This window comes from Lemur catta, chromosome 2 (assembly GCF_020740605.2).
Source record: "Lemur catta isolate mLemCat1 chromosome 2, mLemCat1.pri, whole genome shotgun sequence".
In the NCBI taxonomy this organism is placed as follows: Eukaryota; Metazoa; Chordata; class Mammalia; order Primates; family Lemuridae; genus Lemur; species Lemur catta.
Window position 1 is genome coordinate 120,043,895 of NC_059129.1, and position 25,358 is coordinate 120,069,252.

Genomic DNA, 25,358 nt, shown 5'->3' on the forward strand with positions numbered 1-25,358 from the left:
AGTCAGATAAGGGTTATTGAACACAAGCACTGCAATACCATGACCACTGATCTGATAACGGCAACGGCAGATCTAATAACTGAGACAGCTACTAAGTGAGACTAACATGTGGGCAGCATCTACAGCACGGATATGCTGGACCAAGGGATGAGTCAAGTCCCGGGCCACTCGGAACAACACAGTATGAGATTTCATCATGCTACCTAGAATGGGGTGCAATTTAAAACTTATGAATTGTTGATTTCTGGAATTTTCCATTTAATATTTTTTGACTGTGGTTGAGCATGGGCAACTGAAACTGTAGAACTCCAGATAAGGGGGGACTTCTGTGCTATCAACACTTAAACTGTAAATACAAACTATTTCTTCCTTTGAATTAGAGTCCAGACAATGAAACTGATTTCTCACAATACTAATATAATCTATACTCTTAAAACTCATGGCAAATGACACACCACACAATGCAATGTAAAAGCAATGTTCTTTTTTCTGTGAAAGTACTTTTTGTTTGTATCAGAGAAGGACTAAGGCTTTTTGATACAGAGATTTGTGAGACATTAAAGAATAAGGAGAAGCTCTTAAGCTCTAATGGCTTTTCAAAACAGGAGTCTTTTATTCTATGAAAAGAATATATACTTTCTCTTAAATTATTAGAAATCATCTCTGCTAGGGAAAAGAGAATGGAAATTAGGTCATTTCTAAGGCAAGTCCTAGCCTTATGCATTCTATTTCATTAAGATTTTTATTGTAACCTAGTATAAGCTGCAACTAAAAACTGCCTTAAAACCATTTACATAACCTAAGTAGTTTAAGTTTATTTTTTCCAGTAGCATTTCCATTTTGTATATATATTGTCCTAGTTGAGTTAATTTTCAAGAAAAATGTTTCATAATACTTAATGAACTTTAAAGTATTTTAGGGTTTAACAAGATCAGGAATCTATCCTATAAGTGATATTCTTACATAATAATAGAATTATAAATTCTAGTCACCAAACCTCTGTCCCCTGCAACAGAGCACTCCTGTTGACATCAGCACTCCTCTCTGACCTGCTGTCTCTCCCTCAAATCCCCTCTTGCCCAAGGTAAAGAACTTCTGTCATTTGGTAGAGGTCCAAACATTGCAAAAAATGCTCCAGAGCCTTTCATGTCACTAAGATCCCTCTTGATGCAAATGCCTGGTGAAGACAGTAATGTGGTCCCATAAGTACTTAATTCTAAGCCCACTTAGCTGAGTATTACTGTGATATTAATTAGCTAAGGAAAGTTAGCTAAAAATTCTTAGATGAAGTATCCAGCAAATATCCTACATAGAGAGGGTTGGAACATATATATTGACCTCTCTGAAATGTAGGCAATTATTTTTATTTCATTCAACTCAATTATTATTAGCATTGATAAGGACAAGAATAAAAAGGCATTAACATAAGTGGTGAAGGAATTTACATCCTATCAATTAATGTTTGCTGAAAAATGAATAAAAGACCTATTTTGTGAAACATTCGTTTTCATTTCTGAACCTTCAGTTTTACATTTGTCCCTTAAGCCAGATCCCAATTAAATTTACTGCAAATGACACACAGTAATATATGACACACAGTATATATAACATTCTCTTTTCTGAGAAAAACTTTTCATTGGTATGAAGGAAGGACTTAAGCACTATATTAAGTATATGAAATTAGAATCTGCATCCCCCTTTCCCATGCTAAAGCAGAAAATAATTTATTGCACAGAGGGAAATGACTCATCTATGGTCATACTGTCGGTAAGTCTTCTGTTTGCAAAAATATCCTACAAATATTTAGGACCACATATTAACTCACTAACATTCCCTCAACCCACCCCTTTTGCCTCTCTATGTAGTTGTGAATCATTCTGTAAACAAAAGGCAGATCTGTGCAGCTGCACAAATATATTAGGAATTTACAAATGTAAGTCACTGTATAGAATGTTCTCAGTGTTTCCTTCTCTGCTAAAATGCTTTGAGGTTGGGAGGGGAAGTGTTATGACTGTCTACCTTTTACAGATGAGGAAACCTAGGGCTACAGCATTACCCCAGAGTGACTTAACCTGTGAGCACATAGTTAATTAAAGGGTGGACCTGTGATTCAAACCCACATTTTTCCCTCTACATTCCAGAGTCTAGAAGTTTGCAACTTTCTCATACCCACACTGCCTCATTACATTGTATGGGGGCTGACAGAAAGGCAGCAATGTCTGGGCTTCTGAATCTCTACAATATTCCGGATGCACTATTTAATTCTGTCTTATTCTTTCTTATGTCATGGCCATATCTACCACAACCTCACTGTAAGTTCTTTGAGAGTGCAGATCATATCTTCAGTCTCTGTGGAACTGCCAGCAATTACTAGCACAGAGCCAAGGACTTGTAACTTTTTAAAAATACTTGTTCATTCACTGACCCGATGCAAAAGTTTTGGGAAGCCCATTCCAGGAGGGTGGAAAGAAATTGTATGTCAAAGGCAAATTGGGCTTCTTTATTACTAAATTCTGCATTTTTTCTATTTTCAAAAAAAAAATACTGTAATAATGATTTTTTATGACAATATCCAGCATTTTCAATGAAGCAGATATTTTCAAAAATTATTGGTGAGGAATGTAACCTTCCTGGATATAATTTATCAGTATGTAAACATTATTTTAAGTTGCAATTCTAGCAATTCCAATTGTAAAAGTTGACTAAAAAAATAACTAGTGGTGGTCAAATGCATACCAAAATTTTTACCTTTGATATATAAAATTAGGAGATAACTGAAATACCAGCTATGATTTAAGCTTTCAGACTCTTATGACAGTATGTGGCTCAGCTAAGCCAGTTCTTTCTTCTCTAAATAACTTCCATATACTTGAAAATCATTTCTATTTCTTTTTTTACTGTTTTCATATTAAGGACATCAAGTTCTTCCTCCATTCATACAAATTAATTTAAGCCTGTGAGCAAGTGACATACCTTTATTACATGATGCTTTTCTTGGAACACAGGAATCTTAAACATTTGGCACCAATATGTTGTATCTTTGTTTGGGATGGGGACCTGTCTTAATAAAAAGGGGAGGAAGAAACGAAGTCACATACTCTTGACATGCTATTAAATACAATAATGTAAGGAAAAATGCTCTTATATACTTTCAATAAACCCATCCCTACAATCACAAAACCTGAAAAAAACTTACATCCTGATTTACCAGGTCAAAGTATGGTAAGGCTGCAGACAGCACACTGGCTTTCTCAGGATTCAATAACCTCAGACTCTTGGTGCCTCGATTGGAGTCGTGGTACTTGGGGCCGGCTTCTCCCACATCCTCATGGTGGTAGGCCCAGATCACTCTCACGGTGCTATCCTGGTGACCAGACATAGGCAAGATTATGTCTCATGAGAGCACTTTCCTTACCACTGAGTTGAATTTAAAGAGCTCTATTTTAAACAAGATATACAAGTAAAAAACAAAAAAAAAGCTAGAGAATAATGACACGGCATTTTCAGCATGGTCTCTAACATTAATTGTATACATTTGATTAAGTTATTAAGGATCCAAAGACACAAGTTATTATTTTTTTTTTTTGGAAGGAATCGTCTCTTTTGGCAAGATTATGTGTTCCAAAATAGAATGAGTGACAATTGACTTAATAATTAACACTTTCATGAATATAACAACAACAAATCATCGTCATACCAAAACTTTAAACTAGCATCTACTAGTTACCAAGCAAATATTCTTGTTAAGCAGCAGGGACTTTGGAAAATTAGAACCTGTTTTAGTGCCATGGAACATTTTAGGAAAAATAAATAAATAGAATAAAAACTAAAATTACCTTAAGACTCTACATTTCACAGTAGGTTTTTTCCTAGGCACTAGCCTGGTCACATGCATGAATTTATATTTATCAGCATAAATGCTTTCTGATCCTGAGTTTTTTATTATATGAGTCGCTCTATAGTCATTTTATGAATCTTGGGAATTTCCAAGGGACTCAGGTACCCCAATTAGGGAAAGTACTGTCAGATGAAATTGGTTTCCATTGAGCAACCAAGAGAGATTGCCCAAAGGGTTGTGGGTGGGGAAGGTTTTCTGGGGTGTAAAGAAATTGTTCAGTCCTCCCACAGATAGAGGTGTTTTTGTCAGATCTTTGTAATAAGAACTTTGAAAAGAAATAACAAAGCAAAAGCTATTTATTTTAAATGTTCTCTTTGCTATATTCTTTCTTAATAAGTCAAATGACTATAATTATTATTCCAATTAAAGCATAATTGTACTGTATATTACATAAAAAGTGATCCATGTCTTTGCATGTGTTTTTTTCTTTCTTTTTTACTCTTTATGCTGAATGTTAATCAGAATTGCTTCATATTTTTTATGTTCCCATTTTAAAGTTTTAATTTACCAAATAAAAAAGATAATTATATTGGTCTATACAAAATAAAATTGATCCAAGCAATTCATGGAAATTTCTGAAGTACCACATGAATTATATATCCTCTAAATATTTAATTTGCATATGCATAAAGATATTAATTTTTGCATGAAGTCTGAAAATAAGAGATCTCATATAATATGCCAATAGGCAATTATAATCAGCCAAGTATTCATCTTGATTTTAGAAATTTACAAAGATGAATCAGTTATAAATCACAATTATATCCTAGTATTCAGATTCATAATTCTCTCTTGTGTAATACATGTCTTCAAACCTTATCTATTGTATATTTTCAAACTTTACAGAGAAGCTAAAATGCATTTATAGCTAAATTACACAAACTTTAAAGAGCTCTTCAAAATGTTAAATTCACACAAAAATTGCCATTATTGAAATTTATAGTCTTACATTTTTTTTATTTTTGTCTTCTAAAAAGATGTTTTAGATATTCCCAAAAAGACTATGTGACTTTGTTATCAAAGATTATCTTTAACTATTTGTTTCTTTTATTCTGTAAAGCATTTCACAAGTGTAAGGACAGAATTTCTTCATGGATACATTCACTCGTAGACTCCTTACCGTTATACTCTTGTCATTTGTGTCACATGTATGCAGTTCTCTGGTAAATTCAATTATTGTGTGTGTACTATTTTCCATGGCGTATTCGAGGTGGTAATCTTGCTGAACGTCTTTTTTCAACTCTCTATTTGCATTTGTAAAATAATCCTGTGGAAAATCCGGAAAAGAAAAATCAGGATATCCTACATACAGAATGAAAAGAATTTATAGGACCTTAAAAAAATGATTCTAGGTTTGCTTATTACAAAATCCTATATGTAGAGTCATTGTATAAATCCTGGGGAATTCCAACTAGGAATTTTGCTGGAGTTTTCCAACTAGGGAATCTTTTCCTGGGAAACTGGTGCATCTTTGAAGTTTTGGCCCTTTAGGAAAAGGCAGGGCAGATTGATAACATCATACAGCATCAAAAGAAATGTAATGAATGAACATTTGATATCATTTAGTACTTTTCTTTCATGTATAACTAAAAGAGGGCCTTCAGCACTGTAAAATGTCTTACCCCAAAGGGAGATAACTAGTGAGCCTCAAAGCCAGAATCAGCCCCACGGTCATCACTCTTTCCATGAGTGTGGCTTGTGGAGCCTCCCACCACTGCTCATAAGAGCAAAAAGACCCAAGGTGGGAGGGTTGTTTCAGCATGAGTTTTAATGGCACATTCTTATTAAAATTAAATGCAATGGAAAAATTTGCAGAGAAATGAAACTAGCTGAATTACAAGATATTTAAAAACTAGGGAAGTTTTGATTTTGTGACTCAGCCATAATTTTTGTACTAAACTTGTTCAGTGGTGTACAAATCATTTCTAGGAGGCAGACAAGTGCAGTAGCGAGAGCATGGGCTTTGAAATCAAATGCCTGGGATCCGACCCCCAGCTGTGCTCCTGACCAGCCTGGAAGAATTGTTGAAATCAAACTCTGAGAGCTTTAGTTTTAACACTAGTAAAATGGGAATAATATGTACCTCTTTTATGGATTTTGGAAGATAAATAAATGAGATAATATATGGGGGGCTGTAACTGTCTACCATGGTTAGTACCCATTCAATGCTAATTTTCTTCCCTCTTTTACACTACAGTTTGATTTTATCCCCAAAATATCTTCCCATACCTTTTACCATTTGCCTATTATGTTGAGAGTTATCAAAATCATGGTGTTCATTTTATCACTTATAAAAGACACAAAACTTGCCTTGATTATACTGTTTTTGGAGTACCAAATGATATTTTATTTTTGAAAAATTATAGAGTTGATTTAGAATATACATGTAGAAACATAATTATAATTACTAACATTGAAATCATAAAGAAGTGATTGCTATGCTTGACTAAAAAAATACAATATACAAGCTAAAACCATAAATTGTCTATAATAGTCACACTCAAATCGATGGCATTTGACATTTTCATTCCAAGTACCCTTGTAAGGTAAATTATTGAGTGTGCATAAATTTGGCATCCAGAGTACCAGACCTAGATATTCTTTAATATGTTAAAACTCCACATTACTGGCAATGCACAGAGTCTAACCTTTCTTCACCCCAGTACCAATAACTGCAACTTCTGAGTATATTCTATGCCCCAGAGCCTGTTTAAACATGTTGCATATATTAACTAATCTAATCTTCACAGCAAATCTATTTTTCCATTTTACAAATAAAGACAAAGAAACACAAAGAGATTAAGCAACTTGTCCCGGATTCTACAGCTGGTAAATCGTAAAGGCAATATTCAAACCCTGGTACTCTGACCCAGTCTGCACCCTTCTTCACTATTCCATATTACAGGGGCTACTGCTAGCATAGGATGGGTCAGTTTACTTTTTTTATTTTTATTTTTTTCTGTCTATAGAAACTAGCTACATCAATTTTTCATGTAAAATGTTACTTTTCTACTGCTCAGGTTGAAGTCTGCCAAAAAATTTATTCTGAGAACCAGGTTGTAATTTTGAAAGCAATTTAAATGAAATGCTCCTACAATACTATAATTTTCCCATTTTTCATCACGTAGATTTTCAATATGTAAATGAAATAACAATGTCTATGGACAAAGGATTTGGCTCAACTAAACTATGCCTTTTCACTGAACTCATATTTCATTACATGATTCAAGCAATCACAGTTTTTGCAAACAAAAAGAATACAATACAAATTGTAATCAGTTCAAAGAGTAGAATAATTATCCTAGTCTCGCAAATATGTTTCCCAAACCATTAGTTCCACAAAATATCCAGCTGGCTTGCCAATTTTCCATTCATTTTATTTCCACTCAACAACTCAACAATACCAACTCCTTCCAGCTATTGCACCTTTCTCGCTTTCCAGATAACTTAGCTATTAGAAAATGGGAGAAACTTCACTCAGCTCCTATTGAAGATCTCTTGCACTCATCTGCCTTGTGTAATTAGCTGAGTGCTTAATATTTGGAAAAGACAGCTGCCGAATTATTTCAAAGTTCTGGACTCTCAGAAAAGTGTGATTGTCTAAAAGAAGCTGATATCATCAACCTTAATGAGGGAAAATATGACTGGATCTTATTTAAACTAAAATTAAAATGTGAACTAACCTAACCACCACTGTAATTCCACTATAATTTTTTTTTCACATTTTCCAACTTTTAGGGCCTATTTTGGAGGCAGATCTTCAGATGTGACTACAGTATACCATGGCTGTCCAAATAATATGATTTCCAAGTTTACTCCAGCTGGGCCCTCATTAATGCTTGGAAGACCACATATTAATTTCTTGCTGCTTTTTCAGGAGACCTCCCCAAATAACTATTCTAAACCTTCTCTATATAAGATGACAATATTTGCCCACCCTCACATCATATCTTATTAAGAGAATTTCAGTTATGATACATGAGAGCTCCCATCCCCCTTTTTTCTATTCTAAAAAATATCCGCTTTATGGAATAAAAAATAATTGTGACTGTAAGGGACAGCAGGAAAAAATGAAAATAAAACAAAGAGCAGATGGGATACACAGAAAATAGACATAAATGAAATGAGGAGATACATCACAATGGAGCCTACAGACACTAAAAGGTTAATAATATTATGCACACCATGATGCCAAAAAATTGGATAATTTAGATGAGAAACAAAATCTTCAAAATCCACAAACCAGCAAAACTCATTCAGGAAAACAAGAGACACTCTGTATAGCCCTCATGAGTAAAGGAAAAAAAAAAGAAAACCTCCCTACAAAGAAAATTCTAGGCCAAAGCGCTTTCACTTGGAATTTTACCAACTATTTAAGGAAGAGGTAATACCAATCCTTCACAAACTCTTCTAGAAAATAAAATAGGATGAAGTACTTCCCAACTCATTTTTTTTGATACCAGCATTACTCGGATACCAAAATTAAAGATATTACTTACTGAAAAATTACAGACCACTGTCTCTCATGAACCTAGATGCAGATTTTCTTAATAGAAATATTTCTTAGCAAATAGACCTCAACAATATAAAAAAGGTTGATATATCATAACCATGTAGAGTTGTCTCAACAACAGAAAATCAATCAATAGAATTCATCACATCAAAAGTCTTAAAAAGAAAAACAATGATAATCTCAATAAATTCAGAAGAACCACTTGAAAATATTCATCCATTATAATATCGCTCAGTAAACTAGCAATAGAAGAGTATTTCCTCAACCTTATAAAGGGCATCTATAAAAAAAACCTACAGCTAACATCATACTTAATGGTCAAAGACTGAATTCTTCCCCACTAAGTTTAAGAAGAAGTAAGTCCTGGAACAAGGCAAGTATAGCCACACTCTCCACTTCCAGAAAGCCCCACTGTTGATTGTCTACATCTGACAGTTTATCTCGGTCATTTCTCTGCTCTGTTTCGCCCTCCCATTCTCTAACTAAGGACTTCAAAACTCTGCCCTTGACGTTATAGTCTTCCATCTTCACATTTCATCATTTGGGAATCTCATCTACTCCAATAATTTCAAATTTTCACCTTTATTCAGTGTCACATATCCAAAAGTTTATTTCCACTTGAAAGTTTCATTGTCATTTCAAATGCAATAAATCCAAAATTCTATTCACCTTCTACCTGGAAGACTAGTTTTCCTGATTTTCTTTAATTATGCTCCCATTCTCCTAGCCATCCATAGTCAAAACTTCAGTCTTCTTTAGCTTCTTCCCCATTATTCACATCTCCACAGATAGCCTCTGCTCCTATAAAGTCTTCCTTTGAAAAATAATCCACCTTTTAGTTCTATTTCATTTCAATTACTGCTATCTCAGTTCAGATTCTATCATTTACCTCCTTCTGTTAAGGTCTTCCTTGAATAATAACTCTCATCGTGTCACTGCATTTTTTTCAACAGTATATAGTACAAAATTCTATAATTTAGATTCCAGGTTCCCTAAAATTTGGCCAAACCTGGCTTTCCTATTATTAATCTTATGACATACCCTCTATTATCTATTTATTGCTCCCTTCAAATACTCGGCCTTTTTCCAGCTCTTTACTTTGTTCTTTGCTGTCTCCTCTACTCTCTTCATTTGGCTGAGATATCCTCTCTACTAACTCCACATACTTAATCTCTGCCTTTCCTCCAAGGCTCATGACTTTATTTCCTCTATGAGGTTATCTTTGATCATTCCAACTGAAAGTGATCATTCCCCTTCTGAATCCTTATTCCTCTATTTACATTCCCATTAACATGCAATATATTCTAGACATTGCATTATCTTTCAACCACGTGATAATTGCCTAGAAGCAGACAGATAATCTTGTTCATCAGTTATAAATTTGTGCCTTTAGAATAGTTGTTTACATTGTAAGTGTAACAAAAAAAGGGGGGGGATAATCGATTATTTTCCCACTTGCTCTTAATTATACTTACATATGGTTAAGACCTGGTGTGGAATGTGTTTAACCAGATGCTAGAATGAGTTTGAGTCTGCATGATCTGCCACGCAGACACATCTGGCACTGAAATCCAGGAACGTTGTTATCACCTTTTAGCCCCCACACGGACATGAATCTTAGGAAACTGACATTAGTCTTTAGAAAAAGGAGTTTATACATGCAACAATTCTTTGAAATCCTTTTACACAAGGAAGGAATTTCCTACCAATTTTAAATAAATAAGAAAAAAACAACAGATCTGAGAGAGAGAAGTCATGTTTCAGAATGTTTGCTAGTCTTAATTTATATCCTCAGTACTTAACAGAGAGTTTTGCCTACAGAAGATGCTCATTAAATATGTGAAAAAGGAGCATCCTGCCTTGTCTTTTGTTAGATCTAAATAATTTTAAAATTAAAAGATAAGAATACAAGAACTCAGTATCGATATTCACAGCTTCGTGGTATAGGAATAGTTTAACTTGGTGAAACCGAAGTATTCACCAGTAGTACCTTAGTTCTTCCTTCTGTATTAATAAAATTCATGGACTGTTATCAAACACAGCCCTAATGGCATCAATATTACACAGTAAAAACGGCATATTGGCAAATCTTAAAAGCACAGTTAAGTTAGGTAAAAGGAGAGAAAAAGACAAAAATTTCTGGGTCTCAAATTTCCTATCATTCAACTATTCTTGCTGAGAGGAATAAAAACAGGAAAAGAAAGAAAACGGTAAAGAGAGAAGGAGAAAAAGAACACAAGCCGCTCCAAGAAAAGTCAGCATTGAAACCATCAGTCTCAAGATCTAAATTGGTTAAATCCCTCCAAAAATGCAATGAGTTTGAGTTTCCTAACAGTTTGACAAAGGGATAAACATTATTCAAGTGGATAATTACATGAATAGTTATTGTGTTACTATGACCCTCAAGAAAAAGATACTGTAGAGTGAAACTAACACAGTAAAACATTGACCAGTTAAGAGTTCAAATACTGGTAAAGTCATCAAGAAGTTGATATTCAGAAAACCACACTGTATAGTACTTACGAGATACTTAAGGAAATTTCCTAAACCATTTTTACTACATCTGATTTTCACCTTTAGAATTAGAACCAGATGATGTCCTCACCCCCCAATCCCTGTCCCATTTAGCGAATGGAATCACATGCAGCTCTATGGTACACCCATGGTGAAGGGTATTCCTCAGCCATTTTCCTATAGTGCTTGATATTCCAGGACTTTTAAAATAAAAATGGAAATATTGATTGCAACATGCTGTCAGTGTCACGGCCTGATGTCCCAGCCATTATAATGTAATTGTATCATATACATATTCAATATATTTTACATATCATAAATACAACATAAAATACTGATGAAAGTAAGCTTCAATTAGGAATCATTAAAAATGGACTTTATGGGGGTAAGAGAGTTGGGGAAGATTCAGATAATCATGATTCTGTAGAAATTTTGTAGGAGTTTAAGAATAAAAATATGTCAATTTTTTAATAATGTGAATATCAAAGATGATACGGAGAAGTCATTCTTGTTTTCAGTTATTCAGTTTTAACATTCTGCAAAGTGAAATATAAAGTCCTGTTATCCCATAGGAATGGCTTGATGTAGATCTCATATTCTAACTCAAATACTTGGATTAAGATCAGCTTCAATATAAATTGTCATTGAGGTATTATTTTTTGTTTTTATTGTGGATTACTATATTGATCATGTATTTAGCTTGTTTATACTTTTTTCAGATAAAAAATTACCTTGTTTCCTTTGAAAATTTGAGTTAATAATTAGACTCCAGTAATAAGGCTAATCTTCAGTTGTGTCATGAAAACATCATTCTTGAAACATGTTCTCACAAGATTTTTTTTCTTTTGAACACTTTATGCTTTGAAAAAAAAATTAAGAAATATATAATTGAGGTTTCAAAATGCCATGTGGCAACAGTAATGGAAGTTACCATCAAGCAGAAGTTGGCAGGAAACTGACGTTTATTGTGTCACATGATAGCGTGAGTGGTGACCATCACTTTCAAACTAAAACACCAAGATGGCTATGACTTCTTGTTCAAAAACATGATTACCCAGATGTTAAACTGGTTCTCACTCATTGTCAGTCTATTCTTCTCTCTTAAATAAAATCTTTGACTGGTGCTGTGTTGAATAGGAGGAAGTGAAAACTCATGGGTGTAACAAATGATACAAACAGACCTTGGTTCAGCTTAGAAAACTGAATGTAAGCACAGCTGCAGGGAGATTCTTGAGAAAAATGTTACCATCTGTCATCATGTTCTTCAACAGGTGCTTGTAGTTTTCCTTCTTTTTCTAAATCTCAAAAGCCCTGTTACTTCAAACATTTCTGTTTGTAATATCAATTTCTACAAATGTTAGGGTAGTTTAATAATATTGATAGCATAATAATAAATATTTTTGGGTGAAAGAATCTTTGATCCTAAAAAAATCATAAATCTGTATAAACAACTATATAAACGCAATCTTCAGAGTTCAATATAAGCTAATTTTAATAAGTTATTTCTTCACTAATCTTAGAAATTTGAGTGGAATGTCAAAATGGAAGGGACTTGCCTTTTAGAAACCACTTCAGATAAAACTGAAACTTTCTATGTCTAATAAGGTCTCTATTAAATATCTACCAGAAAGCCAAAATATGAACCCTATAACTTGTGTTCCAATAAGAAAGAGGTCCACCTAAGCAATTTGTTTATTCTTTAAGTGCCACTTTCTAAAAACACACATCCTGAATTTTCTCCCACAGCCAGTCATCTCATTGTAGTTTTCTTTTTCTTTTTTTCTTTTTTTTTTTTTAAGACAGAGTCTCACTCTGTTGCCCAGGCTAGAGTGCCTTGGCATCAGCCTAGCTCACAGCAACCTCAAACTCCCGGGCTCAAGTGATCCTCCTGCCTCAGCCTCCCAGGTAGCTGGGACTACAGGCACGTGCCACCATGCCCGGCTAATTTTTTCTATTTTTAGTGATTTGGCTAATTTCTTTCTATTTTTAGTAGAGACGGGGTCTCGCTCTTGCTCAGGCTGGTCTCGAACTCCTGAGCTCAAACGATCCACCTGCCTTGGCCTCCCAGAGTGCTAGGATTACAGGCGTGAGCCACCGCGCCCAGCCTCATTTTAGTTTTCATGTAGAATAATTTAATACTTTGCTATAATTATAGAATCATCAGAGATATAGTATAAAATTAAAAATTTGACTCTTCATTGGAACAATATACTTCAGCAGAAAAAACTTCAGAGCTCACCATTCAAATAAGGTATCATTTTACCTTCATCCTATCCCATCATCTTAATTTTCAAAAAATTTTTAGATGATTTCTCTTAAATGTCCGTGACCATTTCATATGAGAAATGAATTTTGAGGAGAAAGCTGGTTCCTTCATTCAATCCTTCCTTCCTTCTTTCCTTCTTTCCTTTCTTCCTTCATCCCTTTCTTCATTTCTTCCTCCCTCCCTCCCTTCCTTCCACTCTTCCTTCTTTCCCCCTTTTCTCCTCTCCTTTCTTTCTCCAACACATTTTATTGAGTGACTACTATTCTTCAGACCCTGTTGCAGGGCTGAGGGTGCATGATTGGTACAGGACAGTAATGGAACATATAATTTACTAGTAATATTAAATAATACTGTATCATTTAAAGAAATTTAAGTAATAAAATAACCAAAAAATTTTAGCTAAGTGCTTACAGAAAAATAAAATAGAGATTACAGAGAGGGATCAGAAGGCTACTTCAGGCTGGGTGATCAGAAAAGTTACCACCAAGGCAATGATATTAATACTTAGGCTGAGAAATAAACTATAGTTCGGAGCCAGCCAGTCAAAGTGTGGAGGAAGTAGATTCCAGGAAGAAAAAGCAGCTACTGAAAAGGACCTGGAGAGGAAGTTGGGTCATCCAGTGTGATGAAGCAAATGAAAGCTGGTGGGGAGGAATGGTAGAGCCCAAAGGGGTACATGAGGTTATCAGGCTACAGGCATTGTGATGCCTTATAGGTTATTGGTGGGAGCTACAAGCAGCAAGGCTGCCGTGTTGAGAATGAAGGGAAGAAGGAATAAAAGCTGGAAGACAGGAGTCTGGCAGGTGTCCCGTGGGTTCCAGTTTGAGTGGTAGTAAAATGGAGAGAAGTGGACAGATTTTAAATTCGGTCCGGAGAAAAGTCAATAGAACCTAAAGATGGATTCTACATACGGGGTGAAGGAAGGAGAAGAAACAAGGATGACTCCTAATTTTTGACTGGCACTAACAGGAAGTGCCATTTGCTAAGAAGGGGAAGGCTGGGAAGGAAATAGTTTGGAGGCAAATCGGGTTAAGTTTAAGATGTCTACCTAGACATTGAGAGGGCAGGTCAGGAGGCAGAGAAGATGCGACCTGTTCTAAGACAGGTCAAAGCAATGCACCAGTGGGGGGAGGTGCTGGGGAGGGGCTCAGAATCTCCCCAACTTCACATTCAGCTTTGCTCTAGAATCCCCCTCACTCTAGCCTTTGAGTATATACAAATCTTAAAACATTCCTTTTCTTCTTTTTCCTTATTTTTTTCAGATTTCAAAACTAATATATGTCCATTATACAGAAATCAAATATACTGAAATTCATAATAGGAAAAGAGACAAAATACTCTCATACGATGGTCCAGGGCAAACCTATCCACAGAGACCAGGTGAACTTCTTGAAGCAGACTAAAAAAACAACACCGTTTTACAGTTGCTAATGTCTTCCCTTCTCTTCATTTCTTGAATAACCTAAAAGCATGAATGTGAAGTTATTTTCACCATCACACTCAACTTGCAAGATAATCTGAAGGATACCTAATCCCGGCTCCCACCAAAGGAGATTTGTCTCAAAAATATTTTTTAAGAGAAGATCACACAGTATTTAACACTTCCAGTGACAAAGCTCATGATCTCACAATCGCACAGGGCAACCCATTCAATTTTAATACCTCTGATTGTCAGAAATGTATTTTTTATATTAAGCTAAAATCTTCTACCATTTAATGTATATTAATTGGGTCTTTTTTTTTCTTTCTTCTGGAGCCAAATAGGCAGCATCTAATCCATATTTCTTGAGGAAGACTGTACACTACTTCAAAGACACTGATCATGTCTTTCTCATTGTTCTTTCTTCAGGCAAAATATTGCCAGATATTTCCCATTCCTTAGGTACCCAGATTTCCAGAGGTTTCAACCATCCTTGTAATTCTTCTTCAGTATGCTCCAGTTTATCTACATGTCCTTTAAAAATGCTATTCCTAGAAGGGATCCTCTAGTGTTATCAGCTCAGGATAGAGTGTTATGTCAATACTACTTCCCTTGATGTGAACAGTAGAATTTACAGGCGATTATTGTATTTCTGTGTTTAGCAGCCACATCATATTGAGCTTAAAATGGGAAAATACTTAGAGCTTTTTCATATGAATTTCAATTAAGTACAACTTTGTACATTTGTACATACATAGCTAATTTTTTAACCAAGTTGTTGAAGTTTACTTATATTCGCAGTTAGTTTCCTGTTGCCACTTTAGTATATCACTATTTTTTAAGTCCTCATTCTGTAACCTAATGTAGCCAGTGTGTTAACAGGTTTGGATATGGGTGTTTAAATACTTACAATTATAACTAATTCAACTGTAGTCCATATTCTACAAGGATACCATGAGAAGCTCTGTAAAATACCTTACTATGACTCAGATGCACTATTTATTTAATACCCTAATCTACAGTCCAAAAAATCAAATACAAAAGAAAATGCAGTCTTGTCATATAATCTATGTTTATTGAAACCATGCTGGCCTCTAGTCATTAATGATTGCACAGTGTTCACAAACCAATTGCTTAAACATTGGCCTCAAATTTTCTCAAAAATTACTATCAATCTCCCCATCTATACATTTAGTGCACATCTTCTCCCCAAGTTGAAAAGCTGGGATATTTTTCTTCATGTGGTCTTCTGACCAGTCTCACATTACACTAAATGATTAATTCATTACGATAATATCTTGTATTTATTACTTTCAATGTGTCACATGCTCTGCTAAGAGCTTTACATGCCTATTTCATTTAATCTTCACAAAAGCCTGTAAGTTAAATATGATGATCTCCCTTCTTCAAAGAAGGAAACTGTTACTTAGAGAGGTTAAGGAGTTTGCCAAAGGCCACACAATAAGTAGCAAGCAGTGCTGGGATTCACATTCAGTCTAGAAGATTTCCTGTTCTTAACTGCTTAGCAGTTATTCAGCAGGTATTTCTTGGGGATTTGCCAAGCATGTGGAATTGTTTCTGGTACCTCGGGAAGATTTGGCAGCATTGACACAGTCATCAACTTGCAAATGTTCTGGGCAGACCCAAATAAGATACTATTATCTAGCACGCCTGCTACTCTTCCTCCTTCTCTCTTCTGTAACTGTATCTTGAGGGCATTCACTGCTTATTAGTAACCTTGGGGAATGCAGAGGAAAGGGAAATGATATGAATTTACAAAACTGGAAAGACTCAAGAATTTTTCCAAATACAAAGAGAATCCATTTTGTCACTGTTAGTTGTAATAAGAGATTTTAGGGAAGAATAATTCTCTTGGCTTAAACATAAACTGAGAATTACTGGGGAATTTCATTTATTAATGAAATGAAATAATGTTGCATTGATGCCCTGTAACCATGCATAACTGACACATTTTAGGCTTGTGTGTGCAGTTATTCCTGTTGCTCAGAAATACAGCAGCTGGTGCCAGGTGACAAAAGGTGCCCAGGAATGGTGGAGGGATATGAGGATGAGAGAAAGATCTCTGGTTCAGCATATTTTGAAAACACACCTCTACTCTCAGTTCAACAATTGTTGCTCCTGTCTCAGTAAATAAATGAGAGAAAATACTTAGAGTTATCAACAAACTCATTAAACTTATCTCACAAGTGTTTTCATGCCAGGAAAATCCACCTATTTTCCTGTTTAAAAAAAAATAATCTGAAATGTCCAAGCTATGCTAGCCTTCGCTTCCAACACCAACTGGTCACTCCGAATGGCTCCCTATGGAATCCTGCTTTGTATCACCATGTCCTAGGTCTGGAATCTTCCAAGCTTCTGCAAGCTGAGTCACCTGATTCCTCTCAGAGAACCTAACCACATAAGGTCAGTAATCACCAAACTTGCCTCCACATTGAAATCAACTGAGAAACTTGAAAATATATTAATGTCTGTGTCCACTCCACAGAGATTGTGCTTTAATTGGTATGGGTGAGGGGGTTGCCTGGCAATGGAATTTTTAAAAGATCCCAAGTGATTCTAATGTGCAGATGAGTTGGAAACTTTGACATAGGAATAGGAAGTATCTTTCTCAGTTCTCAATTCTCTATTAAACTCTGCCAGTTTGTTACTGGGCTGCAATCTGCCATAGCATGAATTCATCTTGTCCCTATCCAAAAGGAACTGTGTGTCCAAAGTACCAGGATGCCTAGTGTCTATGTGGCTTAATCTACCATGAGTTTCTTTATATATAGGTGAAGTTTCAGTGCATAAACTCTACAGGATAGCAAAAAAAAGGCAGCAATTCAGTTTTTTCTTAAGAAGCTGAGATGTCAAAGTTTTAGTCTAAAAACTGAATAAAAGATGGAAATCTGCAGAGGAACATTTTTTGTTGATCTAGCTTCTCAACGTCCTTTGGCTCTCAAATATTGCTGAAGATGCGAAAGAATACAGAATATAAGAGTCTCTAGATCAAAGCTTGAAAGATTCTAGTTGAACTTAGTAAACATCTGTGTAACAGTGCCACAGAAATAGAAAAGAGAGCTCATGTGGTTCAGACACATTTGAAAGAGCATTAATTATATTTTTTCCAGGTAGGTAGTTTTCTATATTTAAGGCCTACTGAGCTCTTTGATGCCCACGTCAGATAATCTTCTTCACAGTATACAATATTTTGAATTGTAAGCACTATGGTTAACCTCAAAAGACAACATTCGAAACTTGGAACACTTGCTTTCCTTGATGTTTTGACTATCAGTGCCACATAGACCCACTCCTTATCACATCACTCCATTTTGATTCTCTACATAGCACTTATCACATTCTGATATTTTTCTTGCTTATTTATTTGTTAACTATTACCCTCCACCAAAATATGAGCTCCAATAATACCACTGGTGTTATCTCATTCAATGCTATGTCCTCAGCATCCAGAACTATTCAATAAACCTTCAATAAATATTGGTTAAATGAATAAATAAACATTCCAACCTTCTCTGCTTATAGATGACTACTTTATTGAGACAGCCATGTGAAAGTCACAAACGATTTCCATGCTGTGTGACCTGGAACCCCATGTTTGTACATCTACATAATAGAGAGAAAAAAGATATTGACCTCATAGGGCTACTGTGAGAATTACATGGGGAACACACTTAAAGGACTTATCGCAATGTATGGCATATATTGAGAACTCAATGAATAAAAAATCATAAAAGATCATATTATAAAAATGTATAACTGTGACATGTATAGTGGAACAAAAGTAGTAAGAGAAATACTACGATTTTATTTTTCATTCTGTTTATACGTGTATTTTAGTATACACGTTCTTTCATTACTTAGGAAGAAAATTGGAATATGTTTTTACATGAGCTACAGCTTGCATGCAGGAGAAGAAAGGGCACCAAATCCAGTCTCAGAGAAAACAAATCCAAGCTGCTGATCTGTATGGCCCCAAACAAGCCATGTAATAGTAACCTAAGGCTTAGTTTCCTCACCTGAAACATTGGGGGCATCGGGGAAGGGGTTTGAGAAAAATCAACCAAACTCTGAGCTTTTAAGGGGCAGAAAGTATGCAAAACTTCAACATTTAACTGGTAGAAACAAGAACGGTATAAAAGTTTTCTCATCATTTTTGGCAAATTAGATAAATAAGAAAGACCTCCATAGTAAATTCAATTTGGTCTCTAAATTATTTGTGTAGCATTCAGATGTAGAATTCCAAGCTTACAGTTAACAAAAGTTATCCCTTTGAAATCGTTTTTGTAGGAATTTTTGCTTATATGCTAGATGATATCCTTATGAGCAGATTTTTTATGAGCTCTGAAATTTAACAAGTTAAAAAGACATAGATATGGAAGAAGTTTTCTGGAGAAATACTATTCTGTTTAAAAGTTCTTTGCTAATTATTTCTTTATGTTACAATAAAAAGCACTGTGAGTCATCCATATGGAAATATTTTATTACATATGGATCAAACATTTCCAGAAACATGATGATATGTAATGAATTCATCCCTTTTGTCAGTAACTTTTTTTAACAGGACTCTATTACAAACGATGAACCAATAAACCACTGTTCACTTTCTTTAAAGTGGACTATTGCTTCTCCTTCAAGCGCTCCAGAAATACGCTGTAGGTTGCCTGAAGCCTTGAACTCCGTTTGTCAATTCAGGTGCATTGTTTCCTCTGCTGTTCAGTCTTCCCGTTTCCTCGGGCTAATTATGAAATCCTCTGCTCTGCCAGGGAGAAGCATACAGCTGAAGAGCATCATCCTGGGTTCCAGAATTACCCTGAAGCATGTGTCCTTATTACTAATGCACAAAGCACGAAGCTCGGACAGGTCCCCTCATCATTTGGAAATTGGAGGGCATAATCCGAAGACTTATAAATATCTCTTAACAAAGCACCAGCTGAGCTGTGTCAGGGATGCACAGTCTCTTCATTTTTCCATTACAGGCTTTCAATTTGCTTTCCAAACATTTCTTTGTTGCCGTTGGCTGGGGTGTGCTTAAAAGAAGCACATCGTTAACCACAAAGAATGCTCAGTGTTTTCTGTGATTTCAAATCCGTTCTAAGCACTTCCTCCGCGAGTGGCCCAGCAGCAATTACTCTGCTGCTGAAGACACTTCTCATCACAGAAAGGCTTCAGTTTCAGAGACAGCCGGCATGCACGGCTGTAACGAATGATGACATGTTTCAGCTTCCATTCACTGGTGATGTATACCCCCATAGGAAGGGTGAATCAATTTTGGTGCAAATTCAACAGGCATATCCAACAATGCCGCTCTCTTCTCAAACTCACACAAACTGGGCATTCATCAACTGGATTACTTGCCTCAGATGGACACTCACAGTTGCTAAATGGTTTGGGTAGGGGTGGAGTTGCTCTGTGTCAAAAAGGGGCAAAGAACAAGGAAAGGACACAAATCCATCAGGGAAATGAGAGTGGAGCTGATTCCCTGACACAAAATAGTGAGGTTCTAAAAAGTCAATGCAAAAGAAAAGACTGCTTCCCACTCCTACCTCTGGCACTTCCGGGAAAGACAGTGTAGAAACTGACCTCAGTAGCATCCCAGGAGTAATGTTCCCAGAAGCCTAAGCTGCTCCAGAACAATTTACTCAATAGATTATACTGAGATATGCTGCATTTCATAATCACAACATTTCTCTCTTTTCTTCCCCATTTTGATCATACCTGGCTATACACCTTTTGAGGAAATATCTCCATAAATGATCAGAAAGGTTACAAAATGGGCAGGGCAAATTTCTATAATGGCACGTATCAAATATATAGTTTTAAAGGTAGCCAAGTCTATTGCCTTAAGGCAAGGAAATTCATAATCTGATTTTTTAACTCCGCAAGTCTGCAGGTAAATGTCACAGTGCCCTCTGGAGGTAGTCTCACTGACTCTAACCCTGAATTAGTGATTGGTAACCACTGTAAAATACAGGGTTGCTGAGGTTCAGGAATCTTTTCTCTAGGGGGTTGGGGGGAAGGAGGTATGGAATATGAGGACAGTGGAAAAATTACCAATTGTTTAGTAACTCCTTGTGAGTGGGGTGTTCGGGTGTGTGGGGGGTGTGTGTATTTGTGTCTAGGGGTGGGGTGGGAGGTGACTAAGTAAACACCGCCCTTAATTTCAGTAGTGTGAAGAGAGAGTGCATACATGTGGACAAGTACTCAAAAGTGGTGGTAAGGGAGGTGCTTCAAGAAGACTGACTAATGCATCTGGTACTCACCTCTTCCATGGAGAGGAACCAAAATAGCAAGGAGATAATCACAATTCAAACAGACGATTTAAGAGAGAATATTGAAATTCAACAGAGAAGTGACAGGAAACACCAAAAGCAAGGAAAGTGAGGAAAGCAAGGCAACCTGCTCAGCCAGCGTTGACTGGGAGCCAGGAGAGGCTCCCTAATGCAGGGCAAGGGTAAGTGAGAGATCCCCAGTGGTCCACACTCCCGCTGTGGACTCCTACAATCTGAGCCAAGGGAGAGCCTCTCAACCCTCACAGACCCTGAGACTAACTTGGAGAGTTGCCTGGAGACTGTACAGCAGTACTGCTCCAGAGAGGGAGCTCATGCTGGCTCCTACACAACCCCAAGTCCTAAGCAGCTGCAGCATGGCACCATTTTAAGAGCCCAATCTCCACCAGACTGTGTCCTGTCCTGGGGCCCAACAGTCCCTGCATCACCACATCCCTGAAGCCACTAGCAGCAACCCTGGCCCCTCCCCCCAGAAGAGAGGTGGCTGTGCATTTCCATATGTCACTTGCAGGCCTGGGGACTGGTCCACCCAGCCCACTGCAGCCATTACCAACAGCACTGACCTATTGGGTCCTGGAGGTTTGTCACAACACTGATACTGCCATTGTCCATACTACACATGCTTCCCAGGGGCTCAAGAACCCACCCAGCCCAATACTGCCATTCCCAGCATCTTAGCAAGGCACCTGGAGGCCTAAGAATCAGCCTGCCTAGATTTGCTAACACCAGAGCCAGCATACACTGCCTGGGGCCCATGGACAGGCATGCTTAACCCACTGCTGACACCACTGGGGACCAAAGACTGGCCCACCTGCCATTCCAGTCCCCAGCCAAACTTCACCACAACTTCTACCAACAAATGCATCCTAAACCACCAAGGAAATAATAGACACCACTGACTATTTAAAGCCAAAAAAACCACATAGAGACCACACTACAGCACACATTCAGAATCAAAGCCAAAGTACCTCACCCAACTAACACCATAGATACACCTTTAGGAAAAAAATCCTCCCCTACAAAAGTAAAGTCAAAGTATTGGAAAAGCAATTGTTATACTAGATTCACAGATACCAACATAAGGATACAAGAAACATGATAAAGCAAGGAAATATGATACTTTCAAAGTATTATTACTTACAATAATTCTCCAGTAACATATCCTAATAAAAAAGAAATTTACACTAGGCAGAGTGGTGTGCACCTATAATCCCAGCTGCATGGGAAGCTGATACCACTATTATAATATAAACAACTATATGCTAACAAACTGGAAAACTTAGATGAAATGGCTAAATTCTTAGACAACTACAACTTGACTTATTATATACTGTCATGAAAACACATGAAATTTAAAACCACTGGTTGACTGAATCAGGAAGAAACAGAAAAGCTGAATAGACCAAAAATGAGTAATGAAATGAAATCAGTAAAAAAAAGTCTCCCAACACAGAAAACACAGAAAAGTCCAGGATCAGATGGCTTCACTACCAAATTCTATCAATCTTCCAAAGAAGAAATAACACTAATTCTCCTCAAACTATTCCGAAAAATCAGAGAGAAGAGAATTCTTCCTAACTCATTTTATGAAGCCAGCACTAGCCTGATACCAAAACCAGACAAGGACACAACAAAAAAGAGAACTACAAGCCAATAACCCTTATGAACATTGACACAAAAATTCTCAATAAAACACTAGCAAACCAAATCCAGCAGCACATCAAAAAAATAATACACCATGATCAAGTAGAATTTATCTCAGGGATGCAAGGATGGTTCAACATACACAAATCACTAAATGTGACATATCACATAAACAAAATAAAGGACAAAAATTACATGATCATTTCAACAGATGCAGAAAAAACATGATAAAATTCAACATCCCTTCATGGTAAAAACTCTCAACAAACTAGACATAGAAGGAACCTCAACATAATAAAGGCCACATATGACAAACCCACAGCTAACATCATACTGAATGGGAAAAAACTGAAATCCTTTTCTCTAAGAACTGGAAGAAGACAGGGATGCTCACTATAACCACTCCTATTCAACATTACACTGGAAGTCCTAGCCAGAGCAATTAGGCAAGAGAAAGAAATAAATGAAATCCAAATTGGAAAAGAATTCAAATTGTTCCTCTTTGCTGATGATATAATCTCATATCTAGAAAAACCTGAAGACTCCACCAAAAACCTCTTAAATCTCATAAATAAATTCAGTAAAGTTGCAGGACACAAAGTGAACAACAAAAATCAGTAGCATTTCTATACACCAATAATGAACTAGCTGAGAAAGAAATCCAGAAGGCAATACCATTTGCAACAGCTACAAAAAATAAATAAATAAATTTAACCAAGGAAATGAAAGATCTCTACAAGAAAAACTACAAAACACTGATGAAAGAAATTGACAACACAAACAAATAGAAAGACATCCATGCTTTCGGATCAAAAGACTTAGTGTCATTACAAGGACCATACTGTCCAAAGCACTCTCCAGATTCAGTGTAATCTCTATCAAAATACCAATGTTATCTTTCACATAATTAGGGGAAAAAATCCTAAAATAGTATAGAACCAAAAAAAGAGCCTGAATAGTCAAAGCAATTGTGATCAAAAAGAACAAAGCTGGTGGCATCACACTACCTGACTTCAACATATATTACAAGACTATAGTAAACAAAACCACATGGTACTGGTATAAAAACAAACACATAGACCAAGCGAACAGAATAGAGAATACAGAAATAAATCTATGTATTTATAGCCAACTGATTTTTGACTAAGGCACCAAGAACATACATCGGGGGAAAAGCCATCCTCTTCAATAAAAGGTGATGGGAAAATTGGATAACCATATGCAAAAGAATTAAACTGGACCTTTATTTCTCACCATATACAAAAATCAACTCAATCAAGATGGATTAAAGACTTAAACACAAGACTCAAAACTATAAAACTACTGGAAGAAAACATAGGGGAAACATTTTAGGACATTGGTCTAGGCAAAGATTTTATGGTTAAGACCTCAAAAGCACAACAGAAACAAAAATAGATAAATGAGACTATACTCAACTAAAAAGCTTCTGCATAGCAAAGGAAACAATCAAAAAGAGTAAAGAGACAACCTACAGAATGGGAGAAAATATTTGCAAACTATTCATCTGACAACGGACTAATATCCAGAATATACAAGGAAGTTAAACAACTCAACAGGAAAAAAAAACAAAAACAAACAATCCCATTAAAAATGGGCAAAGGACATGAGTAGACATTTCAAAAAAAAAGACAACAGGTATATGAAAAAAATGTTTGATATCACTAATTATCAGAGAAATGCAAATCAAAATCACAATGAAGTATCATCTTATTCCAGTCAGAATGGCTATTAATAAAAAGACAAAAAATAATAGATATTGGGAAGGATGCAGAGAGGAGTGTAAACTAGTACAGCCACTGTGGAAAACATCATGGAGATTTATCAAAAAATTAAAATTAGAACTACTGTATAATCTAGCAATTCCACTACTGGGTATCAATCCATAGGAAAAGAAATCAATATACCAAAGGAATACCTGCACTCACATGTTTACTGTAGCACTATTCACAATAGCAAAGATATGGAATCAACCTAAAGTATCCATCAACAAAGGAATGGATAAAGAAAATGTGGTATAGATACAAAATGGAATACTATTTAGCCATAAAAAAGAATGAAATCATGGCACTTGTAGAAACCTAGATGGAACTGGAGGTCATTATGGTAAGTGAAATAAGCCGGGCATAGTAAGACAAATATTGCATGTGCTCTCTCATTTCTTTCCTGACATCTACAGACATTTGGGCTTGTGATATCTATTTAGCCAACAATCGTCTACCTGGCTGATTAAAAGTTACTTATATAGTTATCAAGCAATTAACACCTTTTTGAATAAAGAGTTTAAGACAATCCAAAAAATAGAAGTCAGAAAACAATTTTAAAAATCTACAGTTTAAATTTAAAATTAAATAAGAAAGGATGAAACAAAATCCTTTCTTTTATGGATGAAAGGTGAGGTGATTGGAATATTAACTTAGGTTATTATCAGCCTGATGTCATTGTCCAACTATCAGTGGCTGCGACATGTACATTGACACCCCAGAAGCCCATGTTTTTGGTTTCATTGTTCCATGTAAAGTTTATTCTCACTGGGAACAAAATTACACAAAATCCTAAGTCCACTGATAGAATCATATATACTACATTTAAGAATCCTTTTTACTTTTTGGTTTAGTTGCTGAAGATACCCTTCTCACACTAGTGTATGAAAAATTTCAAATAGTTTCTAGGGAGAAGATTCAATTTCAAGTATTGGAAAACAGAATAACCAGCCTGGATGATACAGCTGGAATTAATACATTTCTTTTTATTTAATTATTTATAGTATTTGGTGT

General features: G+C 35.9%; 1 protein-coding gene across 2 annotated transcripts in view; it reads right to left on the minus strand.

The window, feature by feature from the left end:
- Positions 1–25,358, minus strand: part of MOXD1 (monooxygenase DBH like 1) — an 85,843-nt gene that overhangs the window by 58,048 nt on the left and 2,437 nt on the right. For both annotated transcript variants that reach the window (XM_045544379.1, XM_045544378.1), the window contains exons 2-4: positions 5,019–5,165; positions 3,197–3,364; positions 2,974–3,057 (exon numbers count right to left, since the gene is read on the minus strand). In XM_045544379.1, coding sequence (XP_045400335.1) covers positions 2,974–3,057; positions 3,197–3,364; positions 5,019–5,165 — 399 coding nt within the window. The remainder of the gene's footprint in view (positions 1–2,973; positions 3,058–3,196; positions 3,365–5,018; positions 5,166–25,358) is intronic.